Here is a 22,327-nt window from a genome sequence, read left to right on the forward strand (position 1 = left end):
TCACGTAGCAACGAGAGAGAGAGAGAGAGAGAGAGAGAGAAGGGCTTTTTCGTTAAATATTTCACAAAGGAACGAACAGTGTACGTTTACCGTTGTCAAATTATGTTCCGTCGGTTGACGACAAAACCATTAACATGACACAATACTTTATAACGACAACAATAAATGCGCAGTTGAAAACGTTCAGCTTGTTTTTTTATTCACCGCCGCCAAGTAAAAAAAAACTGTCATTAAATTTGAACATATTGCTATCCAGCGAAATAATAAAATATTTACACGGGCGTTCGTTGTAAAAGCGGTGTAACTCCAACATTTTTAAAATTTACATATTTTCCCATAACGGAGTCACACGTTTAGTCATATTTTTTTCATTGTAAATGAGAAGAAACTCCAATAAGTGCAAAAATATAAAACACCGAATAAATACTTGTATTTTTCTTCCTACACATTAGTTTACAAATATCTCGTTGTTTCAAAATTATATTTCAAGGAAATAATTCACTTTTACGATGAACGACACAATTTTCACGATCAGGGCTTATACGGGAAGGTATAAATACAGTTAAAACCCTTAAGTTACATAATATAGAATCTCGAACAAACTCGAGCAACACTTGTTGTTATATTAGCTATGGAGTATTATTGTTGTGGTTAAGAATTTACTCCATCTAGAAATTAAAAAAAAAAAATATCCATGCTTATCTATTTTCTGTTTTCATATTTTGAAAGCCTTGGTCTATTGAACTCTATTTTAACAGCATTTAAAATTCCCCAAAAAGATATTTACAAAAGTCAAATCTTCCTCGAACAAGTTGATTTCAAGGACACATAGAAACCCTTATGAAAATATATTATAACATTTTCAGCAAATTATTTTTTAATTTAAAAATAGTAAATTAAATTTATTTATTGCCGTTTAAGGTTTAAAAGATAAAAATTTGAACATTGTCTAATATTTTGAACATAAACAAAGTATTTACAAAAGGAAAACTGCAATTGTTTTAAAAGAAAATTAGCGAGTTATCCTTAATGAACCATCTTGCAACAAGGGCAGACACACGGTGCCAAAAATCGGTAGCGACCAGTAGTTTATTGGTCTGTACGGAATAATAAATAGTAATCATAAACCATAAATTATAATATGATTATTTCGTATGGGTTACAGACATAGTTAAGAAAATTCACAAAATAATATCAAATGTTTTAAGCTGAGTAAAACTTGTAATTATAGTTAAACCTAACTGTACTGCATTTTGCTTGAACTACATACTGGTTTTTATTTTGAAATAAAATACAAATTGTATTAGAAACTTTTTAAGCTAACATTATTATTTTAATTTTGAAAAAAAAAAATACTATTCCATGAAATTCAGACAGTCCAGCGTATAGAGTGATCATTTTATCGTAAACCACTCAATATCTCATAGGGTTTAATAAGAAATTAAATTGTTTTTTTTTAATAGTGTTTTTAATGTGGTATCAAATGTTCAGACATTTTTTTTTGTTTTCCCCAAATTGGTTTTTTTGATAGCAACTTTTCAAACTTAAATTATAACGCATACATACCTTTTTAAATTGTCGATGACCAGTTTTGAACAACTATTTTTGAAGTTATTATAAAGTTAATAAAACAATAATTAGTTTGGGAGGGCGTTAGGAACATAAAAAATTGTGAAAAATCGAGATCACGTTGTATGATTTAATTTCTTATTATACCCTATGCGATATTGAGTGGTTCACGATAAAATGATCGCCCTGTATATATACCATATCAATTACAATCTGTTATTTACTTGATGCCGGGTGTGGATCGGTGGTGATAAATTATGTACTTGGCAATACTGTATATGTTCAGCCACTTCCCTCGGCCGTCTCCCCCAAAGGGTGGAGGTAGATGTCATGTGTGTTAGTGTTTTAAAAGGGTTTCTCGTTCACCTGCCCTTAATACATCATAGCCATACTAGCCATCCAACGCAATACAATTAGTCGACCGGCGTCAGGCCGTTAAGGACGGGACCGGCATGCCAACACGTCTTTGCGGTAAGTTTTCCATGAACATTCAATACACACACCCGATAGGATGGTCCTTATTTTTATTTTTTAAAGTTTGACTTCAGATTTGTTGAGAAAATCGTACATATTATAGGCGCATTCGAGATCTACATTAGGTCTGAATTTTACACCTAAATAACTAGGAAAAAAAAGAGGACAGGAGAAAATCAAATGAGAAAAATCATTGATTGTCAGGGACTTGCAAAGGACAAGAGGTGTGTGCAGGAAGAAGATAGTGGCCAGTTCTTAGAAAGGATAAGGAGGAGATTTCTTCCATGTGAAAATAAAATGAAAAGGCAGACCATTTGGCTTGCCACGGTCAAAGAATGGAGACAAAAGATGATATTGTAGATTAAGTTAAAGATCAACAGTTCTGTAAAAGTAAGTAAGCCAATTACAAATGAACAGCGACACTTGAAAATGCCTATCTTAGTACTCGGAACAAAAAAAAATAAAAACTGTGATAAACCCATTCCTGTAGAAGAGGTTTTTTATTTAGCTTTCTTAGGTGTAGTTTTAAGGTTTAAGGTGCGAGAACTTGACTATAGGTGGATCTAGAATGGAGCTATAACACAGCTAATAGGCATTTTGAAGGTTTTGTGGCGTGTACTCTTAATGTTGAAATTTGAAATACTTACTTAAAAATATTAAATAAACCGAGAGGGTCGTGTACAAAGAAAATAAAACAAGGACTACCCTACTGACTATTGTAAACAAGGAATTTTTTTTTAAGTATGCATAACCGTAAATCTAAATGATAATTATACTTACAACGACTTAAACGGTGCGTATACTTTTTATGCGTGTACCACTTAGGCTACAGGGTTTATAAAATATTTTTTTTTTTATACAGCATTACACCAGCTGTTGTTCAAGTACGGTTTATGACTCTCTTGGCGTCGTAACTACAATGTTGTACCATACTTACTATACTTCCTGGAGTAATAATTATGACAAAGTATCGCGTCGGACTGGCAATGGAAGCGAAAACAATTTTTCATCTCGTTTCTGTTGTTGACATTGCATGCTAATTTATTAATAGCTTTCCCCTACATACACGTTTGCGCCAATTTTTGTTTTTATTAATACTTCGTCTTTAATTTTTGTTTTGTTTTTAAATGCCTACACGCAGATCGATCATTATATAATATTATTATCGTCGCTCGAGCGTTTCTCGAAGACAGTAGGAAAAATATAATACAGTATGGTCCATCTAATGTATGACACTAATTTCCTCAGTGTTTTACATCGGATGCATCACCCCGTATATAATATCAGATACGTGACCGAGTATTGATTGCACGGTATTAGGTAATAGTTATACGATTTCGGTAAGATGTACTACTATGTTTTAATTGAGAAACGTTGTACTCGTCTATTTGGGTCAGCGATATAAAAACCAATACAAAATATATGTAAACCACCGTTTTTGGTAAAAATTAAGGTAGAACAAATACAGAAATCATACAATAATAGGTTAGGTTAGGCTAGGTTAGACAACAGCCAAGTGGTTGGGAACCGAATCAAAAATGACATCAGCTAACAACCGATATCAATACACCGGTTAGTTATACCACGTGCGGTTATTTTTTAAGTTTAAAAAACTACCACTTTTTTGAAAACAAATTGTTTTAAATATATATTATTTCTTGCCAGCTTTGTCAGCTCTTGTATATTAATTATGAGGTCAGTTCAAAATTCAGCAGAAGAAAAATATTTCATAATACATATTTTGGAATTTGTACCTCTAATGTAATAACATTTTCAACTCATATTTTGATATATTTTTTTTTAAAGTGCACAACAAATTGAAAATCTATAAGAATATCATGTTTTGTTAAACATAAGGGAAATTTACACAAACTCTGGATTTTACAAGACATGAATATTTCGATTATTGGCACTATATTTTAAAAAACAATACTTTCTCAGCTACGCAGCTAAAAAATGGCGCAGTATGTTGGATTCCTTGTACCCTTTTTTTTAGAAATGCAAAACATACCTTCGTCGGGCACGTATATAATAATAATATGATGCCTACACGGCCGGCATACCAATAAACCCCGGCCAAAGCGATAGGAACTGCGTTTATGGTAATATTTCACGGTTGTTTCGAAAATAGACCCTCGGGACGTCTCCGGAAGTTACCATTCGGATGGTCCAACAACAGCTGTAATAATACAGGATGTTCCATCCGATGTAAGACACTCGTTTTCTCGGAAAATATAAATATTAAAAAAAAAATATATGTTTTCCATACTTGTATTGCAGTTTTCAATACTTAAAAAATGTCCGATTTCATCGGTTGGGCGTAAAAAAGTATATGTTTAGTTGTTATCATTCAATAGGAAACTGTTGTGAAAACCAAACGAATATTTATGTTAAATTAAAATCCGCACAAAATCATAGCAAACAAACTGATGAAAATTCAAAGTTCAATCGCCATAATTTTTCAAAATTATTCTCATTTTATATTTTAAAGAATTAAAAACATATGTTCCCATTTGAAGAAAAAAACCATATGTTATAAAGGTAAACATTTTCTAAGTATAGTGAAATATGTAGTAAACAAGTGTAGAAAAAAAAAATGATTTTCAAAAATATTTTCCGAAAAAAGAGTATCTTACTGGGATGTATAGTTATACAGGGATGGATCACCCTGTATAACATAAACGCGTCCAAGAGGAATGTAAAACATCACATAAGGAGCGTGGTTGATTTTTTTTTTCCCAACGACCCAACACGTATACAAATCATTATTATTTTTTTTTTTTTTGCCTCAACAAGCTAATCCCCATGGTGTAATCCCTCCTGTTAAACATATATCTCCTATCTCCTAATAGAACGTTCTCAAGACACTAGATTCGGCCCCTCCTTCCCAGTTGTTGTAAGTTTATAGTAAATTTTGTACTCTTATAGCTGTCCCAAATAAATAAGTCGGTTGGTTTCAATCTTTTACACTAGGTCAAAGACTACCTTTTAAAAGTCATTTCACCAAACTTACTCCCAATTTTAGATAAATGCACCTATTGAGCATTAAATTGACTCCCAAAAAATAAAATTGAATTGGCAACATACACGGACAATGTGTAGACAATATTGTTTAATTAAATTGAGAAGTAAGACACTGGGGAAATATCTAGATTGCACACATACAATTATTAGCCAACAAATAAAAGCCACAAAGAATTTTAATTAATTTTAATACCTAAAAAATAACTTGTAGAAAACTGTATAAAATTCTTTTTAGCGATTTTTTTGTTTAGAGATAATAATAATGTTGTAATGTTCATTTCCAAACAAACGTGTGTTGGGTTCGGCTGTATCTGATCCGATTTGTGATTATTAGTGGATGCTAAAGATTATTAAAAAGCAATAAGAGCAATAACCGGATGTATTATCAGCAATTTAAACATATATATATATATTATAGTACTAAAACACTCTAATATTCCTTTATGGTGGTGTTGATGTCAAAAGAGTTGTGGTAAATATCAACAGAATGAAATTGTATTCTCCCGCCAAAGGCAGAACTTACTTTATAATAGAGCAGTGTCATATTGTTCGGGTAACGTTTAGATAATAATATTTGTACCTACATATGTATATGTAGGAGAAAAATCCTTTATAATACCGTCTTTATAAAATACCTGCCAGAATAGTAGTACACGATATTGCACTTAGACACACAGCTGACGAACGACTAACACGAGATTGTCGTTGAAAGAGGAGCTAAATAAGCTCCTTATAACAAAGCTTGCACACTTTGTACACTTTCAGTTAATGCCGTGATTTGTTATTCCGTTTTCATTTAAGCGCATTTACTTTTAAATTACACCAGCGACGTTGCCGTGGATATGATCTCTTTCATTTTTCTCCCTTTTTCATTTAATACAGCATGCGAACTCGGAGGCTAGTATCTACTAAATTATTACATTTTTAATCTAAGTTTTATCAAAAAGTTTAAACTGTTTTCGGTCACAAACTAAACCCGAAATATGTCTTTGTTTGGTCGTCCCAAAACAGCTAACAATCTTACATAAAAAATCACATAAGCAAAAATACACATTTTTTGTTGCCCACACATAGAAATTTAATAAGGATGAAGGAGATTGATTTTTTTTAATTTTCTGTCTAATAAACTTGCATTTCACGTACGGATTATAGATTACATTTTGGTTTCTAGTTTAATTGCACTTAACTCAATTTCGTTTATTCTTTTTCTATCAAAGAGACGGGTCGATAACGCGGGTAAATATTATACTGTAACTAAGTTGTCCGAGAGCCCGGGACGTCTGCGAAGGCATCAATAATTGTATTAGGCATTTCGTAGTGAATTTTTTTTCCCCGGTTTATTCGAAGCGATACTAATTTTCATTTATCTCTCTCTCTCTCTCTCTCTCTCTCTATGTGTGTGTATTTCACAATCAGCGCGAGTTAACATTCACAACAGTACTTCCGGGGCGGAAAGGGAAACGGTAGGTAAATTGAAATGCAAAACGAAGGTATTTTTTTTTCCTTTCTTTCACTCGCCGCCACCGGCACGGATGAAATAAAAGTACACCACGTCTCTAACCCGGACGGTACACGTTAATTGGAACAAACACTTTGCTGGCAGATCACGTACCTTCGTACAGTATAGACAGACAGTAGAGTTGATTTTGCCTCGCGTCCAATCGTCGTATTTGATCTTCTTTGCGCCGAGCCAATGAACAATTTAACCGTCGGCAGCTGCTGTTGATGTACAGGTATACAGATGTATTATTATATAGAGTACCATCGATTTCCTGTACGACGTGAAGCCAACGCCGAATAGGAAATAGACACGAGGTTTACTAGAGTCCCGCGAAAATGAGTGCCCCTAAAAAGGTACTAAAAAAAGCCGATAAATCGGGTTCAGGGTATAGTGGGAACGGAGAATATTGAGACGAGAGAGATCACACAGGTCTACAGAAATTATTGTAACTGGAAGTGATGACATCTCTTTCAAACAAACGCTTCTATGTGAATCTATAGACGGTAGGAATAAAAAAAAATCCACAAAAGCATTGTAAAACACATAATTTCCCTAACATTATACTTCGATTATCAGGATTAACCCAAATCGTATCCTCCCTAATACTCATTTATCAACCCTACTAATAATCAGCCTAAATTCACTTAAATATAGCTACCTAGACATTTACAACGGGGTTTTCTTAATAAAATAAAAGATTGAACGTGTTAGAGGGCTACATTTTATATCTGCTTTCAATCTAATTTGCAGCTCTTAAGTCCTAAAACTTACCTCGAAAAAGAGAAATGGAGAAAAAGCTTTCATTCAATCTAGAGGAAAGGATCAACGTATATTGATAAAACTATTTCTGAAAAATATTTCACACAAATTTGGACCTAACTCTACTGTTTTTAAAAAAGTTATTGATCGTTGTAATTTTAAGTTAAAAATTATTAAACAATTTTTGATGTTTTTCTTAATTGTTGATCCTAAACATTAAACTTAAATAACTTTAAAAATAATTATCCAAAATTGCTTATCGACCAGTCAAAATTCTCATCAATTTATGCTTAATAAAAATATCTCAAATTAAAAATAAATAAATAATCAATTTAAAATACTAAAACAGTTAAGTCTGGGTCTTCAAGGAACCAATAGCTTCGTTCAATGACTGTGAGACACTAGGAAAATTCCGCCACGTCCCCTTGCCCGAGAAAACTTCCAATGTTCATCGTAGTCCGGTAGAACCTATCGACATTGGCATTGTCTCCGGTTACATTACAATGGATATGCCTAAACGCGCTCAGCACTTTAAACATGGTAAACGAACCTCCCTGGAGACCTTGTCCGACCGTCTTCCAACAGTCTTCGGTTTGGTCGTTTCCAGACAAATAATTGCACTGACCAACAACGTGAACGGCCGACGAGAGATACCAATAAAATCTTACCCCGTAATGGCATCCCATCATCTTGGGGATCATTTGCAACTTAATCGCCGTTCCAAGTCCAGACCGCGGATCGAGTAAACGCCTTACGGGCATCCAATGATTATTTTTATCAAACATACATGTAAACCACACCATCCGCCAATGTTGTTCTTTAATAACACCGTCGACCAGGTCGGCTTGAGCTTGTGTCGGATTGGCCCATACATATTTTGTCCCGTTGTGCAAGCATGTACTCGACATTCTTATCTCTTTCTTCTGCTCACGACCTGCTAAGGGTCGGTTTGACAAATTTTTATTTGCTAAGACTGTCCTGGGGAAGTAGACGGTGGAGCGGTGATTTCCCGTTTTCTTCGTCGGCCACGACCCAACCAAACCAAATGTCAAAACCAACAAAATTAAAATCATTATGAATGCATTTTTTTCCATCCTAAACGTTTTGGACTTGAACAAGATTTCACTTGACCGAACAGAATATAATATTTTGAATCGTGCAACGTATAGTTTAGATAACAGTGTTGCACGAAAAACCAACGTCACGCACACATTGTTTGCTTAAGTACTGATGCTTAAGCATCTGCAACGTTACCAAACATTTGTGCGCAGCTCTATGTAAACGGTTTTATCACACCGTTCAAACATTTGTCCAGACGTTTTATGAAATCATAGCTAAAGTACATATAAAGTACTTTAATCAATTACAAGACATAGTTGTTTTTATACAAGCAGTATATCGCTTGGTTTGATCTGTGCTAATTTAGACTATGACTAAAATAAACTGTGCCCGTCTCTTACTATTTAGCATCGAAACTTTTGAGTGTGATTAAACGATTTTCACATTTTATAATTACTTAAACCTAACTAGTAGTTCTATGACTCGAGTGGTAAAAATTAGACTGAAGGCAGATCTAGTTGGACTTTAACATATTATACGAGTTTCTTAAAAACCTGTAGTTAAACTTTTTTTGTGTTAAGGAAAACTATAGTACATTTCTAAGTCACTATGTAACAATGAATAAACAGTTTTAAATAAATTTCTACCACATATAGAGTATACATTCGCATCAAAGTGATTTCATTGCATTAAGTTATAATAATTCATGAAAACCTGTGACTACACCGACTGTGCTGGCTTGTTTTTAAATTAGACTAAGTTTACTTCTTAGAACAATAATTTTCATATAGGTATGAATTGTATGTGATGAATGACAGAGGGAGGGGGAATAGTTTTACCTTTCATCCGTAGATTTTAAAAACTGGACGTTTTTCTAAGGGATGAGAAGCATCCATGACTCATGGTAGTCAGAAATCATATTTTTGCAGTGCCGGAATGCTGACCCTGTTACACAGATACGGATTTTGTGAGAGAAATGCACGAATACACATGGCCGAATATCTGCTTGACACGTGTGTGGCAGGAATGGAACGATTTCTTTTGACGTGTAAACACGGTGTAAAATCGAAACGCCTACAGAATTAGACAGTGTTGCGTGGCGAACGTTGAAATGAGAAAATAAATAAATCAACGAATTAATTTATACCTCACACGTGTTGCGTCTGACGCACAAAAGGGCTCAATGCGAAAAGGGTTGCAAAAAAGGGTGGCGGCAACGGCTTAGCTGGCAAACATTTGCGGTGCGCCCAACTCAAATGAATTGTACAACTTTCCGTAAACTAAAAACACTGGTTTATATAATGTTAGACCACTTCTAAAATATATATATATATATATATATATATATATATATATATATATACAATCTGTTGCAATTTGAACAATGAGTATATTATGTGAAGATTGAAATGTACAATTTATTTTGAAACTCTTAAAAGAAGACAACTGTTACCCAGTTACAGTTAGTTGATTAACTTAAGAGATCTCTGCTCCAATTTCGCCCGACGGGGAGGGCTTGCGGGGATGTGGTTTTTGGGCAGTTTGGAAAGGAATCGTAGGTAGCAATCGTAGGCTTGGTTGGTTATCTTGGTGATATTGAGGTCAGAGTGGATAGTTTTGTTGGAGACACGCGAGGGGCTTTAGCGATTACTCTTAGGGTTTTAGATTGGAATACTTGGATTTTTTGCTCTGCCCCAAATTTTCAGACCGTACGTTCAGATTGGTTTGTGTGAAAGTTGTTACAGGATGATTTTAAAGATTGAGTTTTTGATGAGAAAGGAGGTGAAATAGCTGTCGGTATATGAAGCTGAGTGAATGGCGTTTCATTTTAACACGGGCTTCCCATGTTACACATGTGCCAATCTGTTATTCCTAAGTCATTCACAGTATTGTTGGTTGGTATATTTATTCTGTTTAATAATATTCGAGGGCAGGTATTCTGAAGGAGAGAGAATAGGATTTGAGTGAAATTAGATTGATTAACCCCAGGATTTATAATATCATTTATTATATAAAGATTATAGCTTTTATTAGCTTTCGACATAGAAGCTACTGAGATTGATCAGCTTAAACACAGTCTTCTAGTATCGTTTGACGATTTTTTTCTTGAGAAGAACCATAATAGGGTTATCATAGAACCCCTAATTTTCTTTGTACATTACTCACTCATTGACCATTTTATATCTTGCTACCAACACATTTCCTAAATTTAAATATCTTCCCACTACAACTATTGTAACTATTTATAAAACTGGACTACTTCAACCGAAATGTCACTTTTTTCTCTTTTAAAACATTTACGCCGAGGAGCATAATATACACTTTATTGTTTTTTTTTTTTTACTTTTTCAATAAGAAAAAGTACCGTTGCTTTTTTTTTATTATCATTTCAGTATCATTCCAATGCAGTCTCTCCCGTACGGTTTGTCTGAGTACAACAATTTGTAAACATTTTCAACCGTTTTCATTTTTTGTCCGTGCGCAAAATCTACCATTCTTTTTTAAGTTTATACGCAAGCTTTCGCTTCTATTGGTATCCACCAGCGTTGCTACATTCCATTTATTGCTACACGGTAAATTGGTACTAATGTGCCCTGATCGGTTCAAACACTACAGAAACTGAATATACAATGTATTTATCGATTTACGTTAAAGTTTTAGTTTTGCAAACAACTTTGTAAGCTTTTAAGATTATAAAATAACATAGCAACTGCGAATTTTTGCAATTTTCCAACTTTTCTATGGAGATTAAACAACGTCTAATTTAATCCAGTAGAATCATTACATTACCAGTGTGTTTGAGCCATTTTTTTTTATGACAACGATATAGATTCAACACATGAATAAAATATACAACTTGAGTTTGTAAAGTGCTCGCTCGGCATAATCACATGGCTGGAAACACAGCGCATGTACACAATTGAGAATTATAATCATAAATTTTGTTTATTGTTTGTTTTGCAGAGTCTGACTGATGTGTAACATATTATGAAAGAGCACAGAAAATTGCAAGACATTCTAACATGTCTCGTTGCCGTGGTTATATTTATTTGTCAATTGCTGAATCGTTTGTTTTGTTGGATCAAAAATCGTTTGAAATGTAAGTTATAGATTTATTTTTTTACAATACAAACCACCTACCAACTCTGGTATTGATCAAAAGTTTTAATATTAATATTTGATCGAGTTGGCTAACTGAAACTAATTTATTCATCAAAGGAAATAAATTTCAAAAACTGGGTTTAGATTAAAATGTACTATTTCCAATAAAACCAAGTTAATTATATTGTGATATGATTTGCACAATAAAAATGTTACTTTTTGGGACTTTATTTCTATTAAAAAATATTTTTTTTTACTTTTCCATACATTACATTAGTAAAATGTATACATACTTAGCCAATGAATGCTTGAGCAATATACTGTAATGTATTTTATTCGCCTCTCGCTGAATTAAGCTTTAGCGAAGCCCTTAAGTAAAAAAGGTTTAAGGCTCGGCTGTCACGCATATTGATTTTATTACTACCAGAAACATTTTAATTCGATTACACTATACTCTACGCCGAGGGGTAAAAATCAATATACAATCGTTTGTGTTCTAATGCAAAAGGATTAACACAATATACTCGCCTTATATTGGCCAGAATATATGTCTTCTAAAGGGCCGTTTTAGCTATTGTTGATAAGGAACATCCAATATTTATGTTTGCTCTGAGCATATATATTATGGAATATGGTGTATACATTTTGTTTGTACAAATGATGATTGTAGCACTATAGTACTGTGCTTTCTACGAGTTCGAACACACTACAATAACCCACCATTGTTAACGGATACGACAAAGGCGAAGGTCAGCCCTTTGGGTGCAACCTGCCCTCGTTTCGCTCTCTTAGCATTAAATGTGTTTCTGTACACATAGCGTCGAACAAAAAGGTAGTTGTAAAAGTTTGAAAAGCCTGCGGGAACAACAGTGTTTCCATAAAAAAAAAAAAAAAGCTGTTAGGTATTACGCAGCAGTACGAATATTGAACAACTTATTTTTTTTTCTCGCTACACACGAGAACTACTAGCTTTATTATTGTCCGATCAGTAAAAACAAATATACGAAAAAATAACTGAAAGTGATAAAATCAATATATGGTGGGTACGAATAGGGTTGATGGTGTCTGTCTGTAATAATTTGTTGCGCCGTTTTCCATTCATTTCAATTAACTACTAAATGAAACTGTTTTTCTGATGACCTGATTGACTGTTGATTCATTCACTCACAGCAACCTAGACATTTTCTACTTCTCAGCCCTCACGGAAAAACATTTTTTTTTAATTATGAGAATCTATTTATATCCGAGTAATATGGCATTATATAAATATCAAATGTTATTTTATAATTTATTTCCTATTTTGTTTAGCAAACAGAGAAAATATCAGCTCTATTGTCACAGCGGATACAACTATATTACCCGGCACGATATCAAATGATGGTAATATTGCGTTGGACAATTTTATTAGGGTACAAGAACTGATTCAAAAACACTTTGACATTCCTCTGGTAAGTGAAAAAAAAACAATAAATAATGTAGTCTCATTTCTCACGGTATTTGGTTACAAATAATATGTTCTCTTTTTTTATCCCATTTTCTCTAAAATGATATATCTCAGGCAATACATATTTTGGAATGACCTTTTTGCTCCCTATATTTTAAATTTCATCATAATATTACCCTAAATATAAAATTGATATATATATTTATTATTTATTGATATCAATCATAAACGAATATGTTTATATTATTTTTAAGATAACGTTTTTTTTCACAATTATTTATCATATTGTAACAAATTAAGCTCCAAAATTTGCCAGCAAATTACAAAAATATTAAAATATATATATATATTATATATTTAAAGCTACCAAATAAGTTGCATAAGAGGCATATATTTTTAAATTTAGTTTATGAAACAATTTTGCCTGACTCTTATTTTGTAAAAAGTTAATTTAATTTAATTAGTTCATTAGTTTTAACTTTTTAGTTATTTCAAATTAAATTAAAACAAAAATGAAAATACCGCCATGGGGTTTGAAAACGGCGGTTTTTAAGGAGTTTTATATAGGCAATATTTGACACAAAAGTTGTTTCAATACATTTTGATCGAGTCAATTTATAGGTTTATTAGCTTAAGGGTATATTTTTTAATGTATACAATATTTTTTATGGACATTTTCGCATTAACCATTTTATCATCGATTTTTGTAACATTACACCGTCTACAGATTCGCATCGAAGCGTTTATTTAAAAGTGACCACTTTTAGTTATAATAATGATTTATGTAGATCTATGATCTCCCCCCTCCCCCCAATAAACTCCGTCACCACTACGCCTCGACCTCGCTATTCTGGTCGCCTTTATTTTAACATGTATATGATTTATCGCTGGGGGTCAGGTCCTACAAATTTGTCCAAAACGTAACGCTGGATGTCACACTCGGCGGCGGAGGAAGGAGGGGGGAGATTAGAGATAACAATAGAGATAATGTATTAGGGATAAGATATTAGAGACACTAGATTAGAGATAAAAATAGAGATATTGGATTAGAGATTAGAGAAAGAGTAGAGAAAAATAGAGATAATGGCTTAGAGATAAGAAAAGTACCAGCACAGAATAAACAGAGCCATTAAAAAAATGGTCAGACATATTGAGAAATGGGCAGTGATGCCAGAGCGCAGATATTTCCTTGTTTTTAGTTGTTCTATGACTTATGGCTACACTGGTTCATTCATTAAATGTCGTACGCCGACAACAATGTTGTCGGCATTTCCCTCGTTTATGCAGTGAACAATATAGCCAGAATGAACGAAAAATGAGAATTTTCCTACACCTATCAGCGCTGCCCATTTCTCGATCATATTCAAGATGTCGGACATGATTTTATCTCGTCCCATAAGAGCCCATGTAAAAATTGAACAGTTTCCTTTCTGTTTGTTCTGTGGTACCAGGGTCTTCTACTTGAACATAAAGACTTATGCATCCGGTTGTAGTGTGGACACTCGTTAGTTTTTTTAACATACATAATTGTTTTTCAGTTATCTGCAGAGCAAGAGCCGAAAGTGGACGATGACGTTTTAATTGGAGACATAAGTCCGGTGTCGGACTCGACCGATTTTCGTTGGCCAAAGCAAAATTTGGATACAGTCGAAGAGTACATGGTCGATGATTCGTTCGTGGCCCGCGGTCTTGGATTAATAGCGGCAACGGTCGGTCGACAATCTAAGTTCTACATATACTCAAAGTACAATGACAGCTTCGACGGCATTGTAGTCGAACTGAAAAGTCGCAAAGGCGAAACGGGTAAGATCACGGTCTTAGGCCGGAGATCGAAAGCAAGCGCGATGCAACCGAAATCGATCCCCGTCGATTACGTGCACGACGACGACCGAATAAAAGTGACGTACACGCCTTTGTCCGAAGGCGTACACACGGTAACGCTGTCGAAGGACCATCTTCCGATATGTCGGTCTCCGTACTACGTGTCGGCCGACAAGAGCCCGACCGATTGTCGGTCTAGGCTGCGGTTCGGCGGCAAAAAGTACAAAACCGTCACTAGACCGGCGAGGTGTAAGACGACCGAAACCAACATCGCTACGCCGGAAACGGAACAGCACGACATAACACGACATGGCACGACTCGACACGACACGGCACGACACAAGACGACCGGTGACGACACCGACGACAACAGATTATCCGCAAAGGACAAGACGTACGAGGGTCGGACGGACGTCAGATCCATAGTAACGAAATTCGAATCGAAAACTTATGCAAACCGAAGGAATACATGTGCCCCGAAACACGACGGTGTAAATGACGACCAACAAACCGGCAGTTGTAGTGTTAGACGTACTTTTGAAACTAACAAAGACATGTGGCCCAACAAAGAAATCACAGAGAATACAAACATTTCCGACAAGTCGCATTGCGTTGTACTAGCTGGCGGAGTCGATACTACTGATACGAAAATAATCGAATACTACGATGAACATGGCCAAGAGTTGACGGTTGACCAAACCGAAGGAAACGACGACACGTTGTGTGGTAGAACCAAAGAGACATATTCCGACGACGACGACGACAGGAAAACGGTTATTGCGTTGGACAATGCGAACGAAACAGATTGGCCTGATCAAATGTCGAAGATATTGAAATGTCTTTGCGAAAATTGTTGTAAAAAAGTTTTAAGTATGCTGCAAAATATAGTAGCCGGAGATGTGCGTGTGACGTACAACGACGAATCGGTGGACATAGAACACATCCAGTCGTCTAATTTTGAAACTCCCCCAGCAATAAGAATCAATATTAATATAGAAAACAAGATTCAGAGCGATGCTCACAATCTGTGTTTACACCACAATAGCGACTGTTCGCCGGCGCCAAATGAAAACGACAACACAAACCATACAAATTCCATCGACGTCGAAAACATCGGTTTTACAAGCGATAATAGTGCAATCGATGAAACAGACTCTGACACCAAACATATCGTAACAGATTCCGGTAGTGAAAAGCAGCAAGAACCCATTACGATAAATCAAATGGAATCTTTATCGGCTAAAGAATATTGTTCGGAAAATGAGATTCAAACTGTAAATGCAATTTGCAATTTATCTACCGCTGAAATCTCAGCAAGCGATATCGCTAACACGCATGAAGACTTGACTGATGATTTTATTATAAGCAATGAAAGTGAAAATGTCCAACAAGATTCTACTGCTGAAAAAACAAATATTCCAAGCATTACCGAAACCAGAGTGATGCCGGTTATGACTTTGGAAACTATTTATTCAAATAACGGAACACTAATCAACAATCAGAATAAATCAGATATTGATACAAAGGAAATTGCGAATCATTCTCTTTCGAACTCGACTGAAAATAAAGATAACACTAGACATGAAACCAATTCGGATTCTAAAATTAATAATTTTGAAAATGTAACGCCAGTGACTATTCCAAAAAAAAACGATAATGTTTATATAAAAGATAACAATTTAACCACCGATACAGACTTAAACAATGACTTAGTGAGTTTTATCGAAAAGGCGATAGAGCCTGCAATACACTGTTTTAAGGATACTATAATAAATACTATTTTAACGATATTTACAAGTATTAAAAACGACAAGTTTCATCAACTAGAGCAAATGGCTGATAGTTTAAAGCCCCAATGTTCCGGTGAAATTCCTTTTGATACGATTGAAGACACTGTTAATGAATTACAAACATCGAGTACAAAGCAAATTACAGACTTTCAACATTTTCTACATATAATCAAAAACGAAATACAAGCTAAAAATAATAACTGGGCGCATATTAAAATGCAATCAAAATTTAAAAGTATAATGGATTCGATTATGGAAAACCGAACAGAAATTATTCACGATCGACATCCTGTAGAAGATGTCAAAACAGTGGATATAAACTCGAAAATAATTACAGATGCTTTAGAAAAAAGTTTAATTTCTAATGGCATTGCAGATTGTGAACAAATAATTGAAACCACTGAAAATAACAAGAAACAAGAAACTGTGGTGCCGTGTGAAATCGAAACGGATATTAAAGAAGAAATAGCTTTCAACCTTCCAGGAAGCACAACGGAAAATCAAATAGAAGTAAAAATAGCAAGCCAAATACATTATGATGCATCAAAAGACACTGTCGTCCCTGTAGACCATAAAATTAATGATTCTGCGATAGATGACAAAAAATTGATGACACACGACATAAAACCTAACAACGACGAAGGGCGTATCTTTCTTGAAAATTTACCTCTGACTGAATCTTTCGAGGCAAACGAATTGTCTGTCAAATATAAAATAATCGATGACGGACGTATCGACGATGAAAACTATACTCGTGAACCGTCGACAGATGATAAAAAATCAACATTACAAGATACACAATTGGAAAATACCAAGTACATTATAAACAGAGAACAACATCAATCGTTATCAAACGATAGTAGTGTCAAAGACAAAAATGTATCTACTGAGGAAGGAATAGTTGACGAGGAAACGTCAACGACTACAATTACTAATTCAGAAAACGTAACGAAATTCGACTTAAACCCGAATCATGGGAATAGACGATTGTCGTTGCAAGAATATTTAGAAGAAAGTTCTCAACGTATTGATAACAACCAATCTGACTTCGACCAGACAAATGAAACTATTTTTAACGATTTAGTAATTACCAAATCCATCGGCGATTCGAAAATCGTTGAAAAGGGAAATGAACAATTTGAAATAAATGAAAATAACGTTGAAGAAGTATGCCGAGATAATTCAAAAGATGAAAATGAAAAACTACTGGGAGAAGATTATTCAGAGATATCTAATCTGGCTGAGACAGCTAATAACAGTGAAGTTCATGCCGAACCTCCAAGCGATACAAACGTGTCAAAAGACTCAGAGTCAAATAATGAAGAACCCGTGATTAGACAACAAAACAGTGAATTAGATATATTTGGCGAGCACACCGAATGTTCTTTTCCTAATGCAACTGATAACAAACGCGAGGAAAATATTCAGGAGTGTAAGAACACATCTTTGGGTCTTGTAGAAAATATATTAGATAAACAGTTTCCAATTGAAAATGTTAATAGCGCAAACATAGAAACTGAACTAGATGATAATTTCACAGAACCAGACCTTGAAATGGGAAATACAGAACACGAATCAAAGGATGGGAAAATTAATGAACTAAACGAAAACAACTCGGATGATAGAATATTTCAAACGAATGTCTCAAAACAATCTAATAAAGAAAGGTCTTTGAACCATGATACTACCCGAGTAACGTTAGACGATGAAATAAAAATTGATCAAGAAATTTCTGTCGAACTACAAGTTCGTAAATCTTCTGATATTGAAAAAAACGTACAAAGTAAAAAAATAATATGCGAGAAAATTGAATCGCTCGTAACTCGTGAAAATATCGACAATGTAAATATTCCTGAAATATTTTTAACGCGGGACGAAGAACCGAATACAAAATACAAAGATAACACACTAGTGACCGACGAAACACTTGAGATGTCTGCAAACAGTATTATAGAAAAGGTAGAAAATATATTATACGACGATATATCCCAAGATGTGACAGAGTTTGAGGCGAAAATAAATTCCGAACTAATAAATGACTTGGAAAGAAAAAAAAACCTCCCGGAAAGTTTTGAAACTGAAGAGACGCCAATTTCCGACGCATATTTATACCGTGAAGTCTCTATGGACGAAATAAAAATTGATCAAACTAACAATGACGGGAAAGATGTGTCAGGGTGTGAATTTATAGAAAACTACAAACAAATCGAACCTCTTCAAAACGAAAACACTAAAATTGAAGAAAAAACGACAGCTGGAAAAAAATTAAACAAACTAATCGACCCTATTATGAACGTGTTTTGCGTTGAAAATCCAAAAGAACCATCGGTGCAAGACTCTAAGGCGGCGCAAGTTTTACTTAAATTGGAAAAAAATCAAACTTGTGAAAACTTTGATCCATGCGATGGAGTCATAATTTCGGGCGAGATTAAAAATGCCTATTCTGATAAAAACGAGACATGTGCTGATGACATAAAGGACGAAACAAAAACTAATATCCAAGTTTTATCAAACCCAATATTAAATAAAAGTTTTTCGCTTAACGAAACATCAGTTGAGTCGTTACAAGAAAATGTGCAAAATACCGATTTAAATATTAATATAGAAGTTCATAGTCACAATGCGAGACGTTTATCATTGCAAGAATACTTAGAAGACACTTTACAATCTCTTAATAATAAAAGTCAAGCGTCTTCAGAAAACCTAACAGAACATAACCCAGTGGTAGAAACATTAACAAAATTATCTGACATAACAAGTGATCAAAAATCACATATTCAATTAGATGACGAATTTCAGGTACAAAATTCAGAAGGAAATATTGACACAAATCCACCTTCAAAACGGTTATCTGACGGTACAATGCAATTTGACGATGTTGAAAATAATACTAAATTGCATACCGATGAAAAAACTGTCGGACGAAGACGTTTGTCGTTGCAAGAATACTTAGAAGAAACTTTACAATCTCTTGATAACCAAATAATGTCCGACCAATTTGCGGACGAAACTAATAAAACAATCATAGATTTATCAAATCAGGATAATTTCACTGATTCAACATCGAACCAGTCAAACCAGCAGGAAAACGATTGCGTCGAAAAAGAAAAAAGCGATCTTAATGTAAATACATTTAAGTCGCATGAAGACCATAGAATCATAGAAAATTTAGATTTTAAAACATCAGAAGATACCACAAATGATAATGGACGTTTATCTTTGCTAGACTACTCAGAAGAGCAATCGAATCCTGTGGTTACCGTCAATGTGACTGATGTAGATATCAAACCTCGAGTGCAAAGTCAAACTACTTCAGAAAACCTGACAGAACATAGTCCAGTGGTAGAAATATCAACAAAATCATCTGATATAACAAGCGATCAAACATCACATATTCAATTAGATCACGGATCTCAGGTACAAAATTCACAACAAAGTATTGACACAAATTCCCCTTCAAAATGGTTATCTGATGGTGCAATACAATTTGACGATGGGGAAAATAATACTAAATTGCATACAGATGAAACGACCTACGGACGAAGACGTTTGTCGTTGCAAGAGTTTTTGGAAGAATCTTTAGAATCCATCAACAGCTCAATGGACCAAACCGATCAAACGAAACGCAACTCGAGCGTGGACTACGATCCAGACATTTTAGATAAAGATTTAAATAAGAGTACTAGTTTTGGATCCCAAGACTTTCGGCCTGGTGGCTCTGACCAACCTTTGGAGAAGGCTTGTGGAATACCTAACTTTGAGGAACATCAAACTTGTGATAACTTTGCTTCAGACGATGGAATAGTTTCAAGTGGTATTAAGAATGCCTATTCGTCTGATCAAAACGCGATATATGTTGATGACATAAAGGACGAAACAAAAACTAATGTCCGAGCTATATCAAACCAAATATTAAATAAATGTTCACTTAATGAAACATTAGTCGAGTCGACCCGAAAAAATGTACCAATTACCAAGTCAAATATGAGTATAAAAATTCGTAATAATAATGCGAGACGTTTATCATTGCAAGAATACTTAGAAGACACTTTACAATCTTTTGATAACCAATTAATGTCTGACCAAATTGCGGATGAAACTAATAAAGCAATCATAGATGTATCAAATCTGGATAATTTCACTGATTCAACATCGAACCAGTCAAGCCATCAGGAAAACGATTGCGTCGAAAAAGAAAAAAGCGACCTTAATGTAACATTTAAGTCGCATGTAGACGATAGAATTTTAGAAAATTTAGATTTCAAAACATCAGAAGATACCACAAATGATAATGAACATTTATCTTTGCAAGACTACTCAGAAGAGCAATCGAATCCTGTGGTTACCGTCAATGTGACCGATATAGATATCAAACCTCGAGTGCAAAGTCAAACTACTTCAGAAAACCTGACAGAACATAGTCCAGTGGTAGAAATATCAACAAAATCATCTGATATAACAAGCGATCAAACATCAGTTGTTCAGTTAGTTGACGGATCTCTGGTAAAAAATTCAGAAGAAAGTATTGACACAAATTCCCCTTCTAAATTGCATGCCGATGAAACAACTGACGGACGAAGACGTTTGTCGTTGCAAGAGTTTTTGGAAGAATCTTTAGAATCCATCAACAGCTCACTGGACCAAACCGATCAAACGAAACGCAACTCGAGCGTGGACTACGATCCAGACATTTTAGATAAAGATTTAAGTATAAGTACTAGTTTTGGATCCCAAGACTTTCAGCCTGGCGGCTCTGACCAACCTCTGGAAAAGGCATATGGAATACGAAAAGTGGAAATGTCTGTACAACGTGTGAAATCGTCGGACGAAGAATATTTCGAGCAAACCGAGAAAATATGTCTAGGTAACGACACAATCAAAGAACACGACGAGGCCGTTGTGGATGACCGGATTTACACGGTCAATGAATCCGACCTGAACGCCATAGTATGTGCGTCGTCTTTGCAAGAGGCTCTGACACTGTTGGATTCCAAAATTAAGTTAAAACGCAAAAAAAGGGTAGCAAAATGTTCAAAACGGTTTGATAGCGTATCCGTTGACGCTGAACAAAACGAACACTTCGCCATGGCTCGGGAATACTTTGAAAACATGGAACGACAACTGTCCAAGCAGCAATAACGGTTCTATATATTGTATTTTTTAGTTTTTAGTGTAAAATTCATTCATCAGAAAAAATATATATTAAGTTAGTCATCCAGAAAAAGTAAATCAAATTTCTAAGGGAGTTTACTGAATTCAACATTCGAATTAATAATTAACACTTTGTATGATATAATATTAACACCAGAGGGGAAAAAGGCCAAGACATCGCTATATCAGACATTCATTGTCTCGTAAATAATTACAATTTTCTGAAGACTTGGATTTAAATAGGAAAACAGAGGTCTCTAGTTAAAACTAAGAGTTCATATTGTGAGAGTTTTTGTTTTTAATCCTTCTAAATGGATTGACGAGGCGGCCCGATTTAAATTTGATAATTTTCTTTGTTAAGACCTAGATACATATTATATGCATGTGTATTCTTTAATAAAAAATGTTTAAAACTATGCTTAGGTACCGTGAACGAAATAAAATAATTTTCCTACCTATCTAATTATTATAAACATTTTAAACAACAATTATTTATTACTATTTACCCTATCCCATCTAGTATTTAAGTATTTATTAGTATACAACTAAATATTATAATATTATAACACATTGTTGTTATTGTTATGAATAAATCATTTTTCAAATCATTTTTAGCTTAAAGAATGTTTTTTA

The 22,327-nt window shown here is 34.4% G+C and overlaps 1 protein-coding gene across 2 annotated transcripts; it reads left to right on the forward strand.

Moving 5' to 3' along the window:
* Positions 1–1,955: 1,955 nt before the first annotated feature.
* Positions 1,956–22,226, forward strand: LOC126848026 (interaptin-like). Of its 2 annotated transcripts, XM_050588527.1 has the most exons (5): positions 1,956–2,040; positions 11,351–11,486; positions 12,797–12,936; positions 14,471–19,660; positions 20,750–22,226. In XM_050588527.1, exons 2-5 carry the CDS (start codon positions 11,375–11,377, stop codon positions 21,680–21,682), a joined length of 6,375 nt encoding a protein of 2,124 aa, XP_050444484.1. In that variant the 5' UTR covers positions 1,956–2,040; positions 11,351–11,374; the 3' UTR covers positions 21,683–22,226. The 2 variants fall into 2 exon arrangements, with proteins under 2 accessions (XP_050444484.1, XP_050444483.1); XM_050588526.1 differs by having other exon boundaries at positions 14,471–22,226.
* The last annotated feature ends 101 nt before the right edge of the window (positions 22,227–22,327 follow it).

This window comes from Adelges cooleyi, unplaced genomic scaffold (assembly GCF_023614345.1).
Source record: "Adelges cooleyi isolate 19-005CV unplaced genomic scaffold, UGA_ACOO_1.1 ACOO_flye_CR_arks_rails_tigmint_CR_PRNA_15, whole genome shotgun sequence".
Lineage (NCBI taxonomy): Eukaryota > Metazoa > Arthropoda > Insecta > Hemiptera > Adelgidae > Adelges > Adelges cooleyi.

What these genes read in the sequence shown, in the direction of transcription:
- LOC126848026 (XM_050588526.1), top strand. Translation starts at nt 11,375, where the DNA reads ATGAAAGAGCACAGAAAATTGCAAGACATTCTAACATGTCTCGTTGCC. An exon ending in GATCAAAAATCGTTTGAAAT is followed by an intron (nt 11,487 to 12,796) that starts GTAAGTTATAGA and finishes TATTTTGTTTAG; the next exon opens with CAAACAGAGAAAATATCAGC. An exon ending in AACACTTTGACATTCCTCTG is followed by an intron (nt 12,937 to 14,470) that starts GTAAGTGAAAAA and finishes ATTGTTTTTCAG; the next exon opens with TTATCTGCAGAGCAAGAGCC.